The sequence below is a fragment of the Echinops telfairi genome, unplaced genomic scaffold (genome assembly GCF_000313985.2).
Source record: "Echinops telfairi isolate 266 unplaced genomic scaffold, ASM31398v2 ScPeMD7_5805;HRSCAF=6673, whole genome shotgun sequence".
Classification (NCBI taxonomy): Eukaryota; Metazoa; Chordata; class Mammalia; order Afrosoricida; family Tenrecidae; genus Echinops; species Echinops telfairi.
Genome location: NW_022109704.1, coordinates 3,151,847 through 3,157,643, shown reverse-complemented (window position 1 = coordinate 3,157,643; position 5,797 = coordinate 3,151,847). Strand labels below are relative to the sequence as shown.

Genomic DNA, 5,797 nt, shown 5'->3' with positions numbered 1-5,797 from the left:
GCCCGCCCCTGGGGGCACAGGCAGCCGTTTGCATCGCGCTCTGCGGTGTCGAGAAGACAATGAGAAAGCAAACGAAATGCCGTTAACCCCGAGGCTGCGAACCGGGATGAGGTGGGGGGCCCGGACCGTAATCCGGGGAGCCCCTCTCCCCGCAGGCCCAGCCCCTGCCTCTCTCAGTTTCAGTTGTTTATTTGGGAGCTGGGGGAAGGGGAGCGAGTTCCTCCCGGGGAAAACCTCTCCAGAAGTGGGCACCGCACCTTTCCACTCCCGCTCCCACCCCTACCTTCAGCGGGATGGTCCCAGGGAAGGCGGAGAGAGGGGATTGAGGAGGGTCCTAAGAGGTGAGCTGCAGAGGATGAAAAAGCAATCATCACTTAATCAGATGGTTCTTATCTCGCCCCTGGGCAGGGCCCTCAAGATGGAAATCATCAGCCTGCACCACCGGAGAAGATCGGCTGGGTCCGGAAATTCTGCGGGAAAGGGATTTTCAGGGAGATTTGGAAAAACCGCTATGTGGTGCTGAAAGGGGATCAGCTCTACATCTCTGAGAAGGAGGTAGGTGCCCTTTACCCTGCGTGGGTATTTTTCTTGTGTTTAACACCTGGTTCCTCCACTGGGAGGCTCGTCTGCCTCCAACCTCGCCCCCTGTCCCGCCCCCATTTTGTTCTTGAAGCAAGTTCAGCCACAGAACTGTCTCTTCTCCATCTTATCTGCCGGGGAAGGTCACCCTTTAGTGAGCAGCCCTGAGTTAAAATTAGAAGTTGAATTTGCCTCTTATTGCATGTTAGTGCTTTGCAAATACCTGCCTGACACGGATCATTTCCTCCCAGGATGTCCCCAAACTTCTAAGTGCCCCTGCTGCCCCCCTACCCCATCCTGGCCTCTAGCTGCACACGGGTTAGTTTTCTTGGCTGTTGGTACTGAACAGCCTATTCAGCGGGTGCTCTAACCCTTCCTGTTCCGCAGCTAGCTCCCCTTGCTGTCTAGCAGGGGCATGCACAGGTCATACCAGCAGCCCAGCCCCCCACCCACACATCCACACCAGCCATAGCAGAAGTCGCATGAACAATCCAGGACCCGCCTCGTATGACCTTGGGCAGCATATCTGTGCATGACAGTTACTTCTCTTATCACAAAAGCCCCTAAATAGTATGTTCTCTAGCCCACCCAACTCTGCTTATAAATAAATTTTTAAAAGGCGTTAGTTCTTATTTCCTTTCCTGCCCTAATTTGAACCAAATAGAATTATAGAGCCCTGTATATTTCTGTGGCGTAATGTTTATGAGCGGGGCTGCTGGCCACGAACTCAGCAGTTCGAAACCACCATCCCCACGGAGAAAGACAAGGCTTTCTACTCCTGTAAACAGTTACAGCCTTGGAAACTCACAGGGCAGTGTTACCCTGCCCCGTGGGGTCGCTGTGAGTCAGCATACACTCCATGGAGGTGAGTTTGGTTTGGGTTTTTTTGTCTGGATAACACTGACACTGTAGATAAGTGAGCCCAGATCATTGAATCCACTCACTTCTCCCCTTTGCCCTTAGCTCTTGGGCTCAAGGATGGATAATAATATTTAGAAATCAAAATGTCCCCTCCACAGGACAGAAGCTAATCCAGCCCTTACCACTGTGGCTGGGTGGGTACAGCCCAAATAAACCAGTGTTTCCCCGAGAGGACCCTCTTCTCTCCGGTTCTGTGTCCCCTCCCCCAGGGTAACCGGGAAGTCTTTTCTCGGTTCTAACATCTTCTGCTTCCTGTGGTAGACACCCAGTTAATTATATTTAGGTACATGAGATCTTCCGTGGTCTTCAGACACACACACACACACACACACACACACACACACACACACACACACGAAGTCCAAGAAAAGAAGAACATCTACTGCGGCAATGGGGCAAACAGAGCTGTGCCAGGGCATTTAAACCCAGCTGTTTACCCTACTGGAAATGTGGTCATGACATGTCTCAGGAGTGAGTAAGAGAGGGCTTGGACAGGAAGATTTCTGTTGATGGGTCACCTGTTCCAATCACAACTCCCAGAGAAGGTTTGGCTTCCCACCATTTTGGAAACAAGTGTCAGAGCATAGCTCCTTTCCTTCCTGAACTTCATAATGGCAGAAACTTTACTGAGCAAACAGGGAGGGCTTCCCACACGTCAGCGGGAAGGCTTGAGATCAGTAAGATGGGAGAAGGAAGGAACAAGACATTTCTTTCTTGTTTGAGTTTGTCAAAGAGCCGTTGGGGACCGAGGCGAATGCTTGATGGTTGAGTGTGGAGGAAGGGGCTCAGAGGCCAGGGAAGGGCTGGGATGACCTCAGCCCAGGATGTCTGGCATCCTATGAGTCAGGAACATCTGATCCAACCTGGGACCAACTGCCTCCTGCTGGAAAGGGCATTCGCAGAGGGGAACAAACCTCTGACGCTCCTCTTCTTGGGAGGCAGTTTGCGGCCTGGGAGGGGGGTGAGGGGCGGGACCGTGAGCCTAGGCTACAGGGGCAACTGACTGACGGGACTATAGCCCACCTCCCAATAACTCCGAAGTTAATAATAATAAAGAAAGCATAGGACTTAATACTTGAAATTTATGTTACTGTAAGAAAATTCGTAACCCTCTTTCCCAGGATTCGTACCATCCTTTCTTCTGGGTTGCTTCCCCTTCCAAAGGCAAGCTCTCCCACAAATGCCTCCTCCACCAGGACAATCCTCCCGTGTTGTTACTAAGAGCGCCTAGTTCTCAAAGGGCACCCTTTGCCTGCGAGAGCGAGACTCACTCACGGTCATGAGGCTGGCCCTGAGGAAGAGCCTGTGGCAGAAGAAATGGCCTGTGGAGCATCATGGGGTTGTTTTTTTTCTTAAAGCATTTTAAAAGATTCTTTAATACACAGTCTCCCATTTAATTTTCCCAAAATTATTTTGGGGTAGCAAAGATAGTACCATCTTCTATTTGCAAACTAGAACAGAGGCTCTAAGACATTTGATATATTTATATATCAGAAAGTGTTTCTTAAAATATATTTCTAGTATTTCTTAAACTTTAATTCAAATTTCAGGCAGTGCGTAATTTGTTATTACAAAATTATAGCCCTTTTGTTTTACTTTATTCACATTTTAAACATCTTAATGAGAAATAAACTTATTTTAATCATTATTCCGTTTTTTTATAAATCATTTTATTGGGGACTCATACAGCTCTTATCACCAGAGCCTTTTTTTGAGGAGCATAGAAAATACTGCTTTCTGGAGGCTAAGAACAAAGACTCAGGAAAGCATGGGTTAACTTCAGAGGGTGAGTGACCCTTTAGGAACTGTTGGAGGGCAGGCTACAAGTGAGGAAAGGCTCCTGGAGTGAACCATCTTCCCTTGTCCTGCCGTTTGCCTCTCCCCATCTCTCACCCCTGCATTACCCAAGACTCGATCTGTCCATGCCCCCTGCTCTGCAGAGCTCCTTATCAGTTTGCATCCAAGCTAGAACAGCCTCCTTCCGCTCCCTCCTCTCCCTTCCCCTAAGGAAAACAGAACAAGTCCGTCTCTTTCCCCTGGCCACAGCCCACACCCAGCCCTTTCCTCTCCAACATTTCTGGCCCCTGCTGATAGTCTAAGCTATGAAGAAGGAGGGGGAGAAGCTGGCTGAGGCATCGTCCTACATTGTTCTCCGACACCCCTTATCAACCTCTTGTCCCTGTAATCTGCCAAGGCCTCTGCTCCCTTCCCAAGGTGGGGGAGTTGTGCCTGGAAAGGGAAGAGCTCTGGATGAGCCATGCCACGCCAAAGCTCCTGGACAAATGGGGTTGCGTGATCGTGCATTCTCGTCTGTTGTCCGTCTGCACCCTGGGTCCAGCAGCCATTTGGGAAACCAGGAAGACTCAAGACTATAAATGGACTGGGAGCAGGAGAGACGTCCCCACCTCAGGGCTGATGGGAACCAGGAGGATAACAAATGAGGTCACCTCCATACCACACATGATTTCTGTTTCAGAATGTCATCTTTCAGTTGTGGCAAACACACACGTAACAGAGCACACGCCACCTCAGCCACTTCTCCGTGCACAATCCATCCAGGCCGTGGATTACATTCTTCAAGTTGTGTAATCATTCTCGCTCTTCCTTTCCAAATCCTTACCTCCAGTCGGGCGCTCTTCGGAAAGGTGCCTATCAGGGAGGGCAGCTCTCTCCTGAGAAAGGCAGGAGGCCACTGTTATGTGCTTGCTTACAGGTAACTGATCATTTTCCTCGCCTGTCTCAGAAAACGTGCTCAGCTCGTTGCCAGAGTCTCGCAGCCTCCAGATTCAAGAGCAAGCGGGGGAAGATATTTTTTAATCCCTGAGCTAGTGACTCGGTTTCTCTCTCTCACGTTGGTCCTTGCACTGCTTCTGAGGACCAGGTAGAGAGAAGGCCTGGGTGAGAGGGGGGCGGAATTAGAGAGGTTTCCAGTGGACCTTTGATGAAAGGTTTGTAGAATCTGCTTTGTGATGTTCAGAAAAGGCAGCCTGGGAGTGGAAAATGTGGATAGAAATGTGGCCTCTCGGTAGACATTCACCAAGTGAGTCGAGCTCCAGATGTTGGTGGAAGCTGCTCAATGTGAGATGGGTCCTACAGCAGGAAGGATTGAGTTCGGATACAGGGAAGAACTTCCTGGCAGCAAAGGGACTTAGGTTCTCCCCTGGAAAAATGAAAAAAGGTAGCAGACACTTCTTGCCAAGTCTGAAATTGAGTCCTACAGAGAGATTATGATTGCGTCTTTCCAGAGATAGGCCTGTAGACTACATGGATGTTTCAAGGCTGGGTTGACCCACGACCGCAGCAGGGGTAGGAACTACCGTTGTTGTTTTCAGCTGCACAAACGGGGCTGCTGTTCCTAGGGGTGATGAAGCTCCCGAGGAAGGCAGATAAGTTTCTTTATAATGGTTTGTCATAGAGCAGCAGTTCTCAACCTTCCTCAGGCCACGACCCTTTCATACAGGTCCTCATGTTGTGGTGACCCCCAACCATCAAGTTATTTTCATTGCTACTTCATCACTGTAATTTTGCTACTGTTATGAATCGGGCCACCCTTGTGAAAGGGTCGTTCAACCCCCACAGGGGTCACGACCCACAGGTTGAGAACCGCTGTCTTAGCGGAAGGAGCGTGGTGGGGGTAAGACAGCTCCTGCATAAACTGATGTCTGGAGCCTGCAGAGGCAGCTCTTCCTTCCTCCCAGATGGCCCAGGTGTGGCCCATGCGGTTCCTCCTCCCAGTGCATGGTCATGGCCATCAGCACTGACTGACTTGGTGTTTACGTTGTATTCTCTTGAGGCCAAAGTGGGGACCATGGGTAAGGAGAAGTGTACTGGGGTTCTGAAAATAGTATCTTGGCAGAGGCAGGTGGGGATGCGGAGTTTAAACAGAAGCCTCCCTGAGAAGTCAGGGCCCACTGGTGCTCCTCCTCCTGCACCATGCCGTCTAGCCTTCATGAGCCTTGGGTCTTGGATAAGGCTAGTCCTCTCCTGCCCCGCCATCCTGCCCCACTCCTCAAGCTCCGCCGACTTTCCTGCTTCGCGTCACATCTGAGCTCACAGTTTGAGACGGAGGATGAAGCAATTCTTAACTTCCTCACCTTACCTCCCCCAGGTAAAAGATGAGAAAAACATTCAGGAGGTGTTTGACCTGAGTGATTATGAGAAGTGTGAAGAGCTCCGGAAATCTAAGAGCAGGAGCAAGAAAAATCACAGCAAGTTCACCCTGGCCCACTCCAAGCAGCCTGGTAATACGGTATGTGTGTCTCACCACCTCAGCCACCAGGAGATTGATTGGGGGGGG

At 50.4% G+C, this 5,797-nt stretch overlaps 1 protein-coding gene across 1 annotated transcript in view; it reads left to right on the top strand.

The window, feature by feature from the left end:
* The window catches only part of PLEKHO1 (pleckstrin homology domain containing O1), an 11,792-nt gene that overhangs the window by 2,931 nt on the left and 3,064 nt on the right, over positions 1-5,797 (top strand). Inside the window, exons 2-4 of the mRNA XM_004716575.3 lie at positions 65-111; positions 409-555; positions 5,609-5,749. Coding sequence (XP_004716632.2) covers positions 65-111; positions 409-555; positions 5,609-5,749 — 335 coding nt within the window. The remainder of the gene's footprint in view (positions 1-64; positions 112-408; positions 556-5,608; positions 5,750-5,797) is intronic.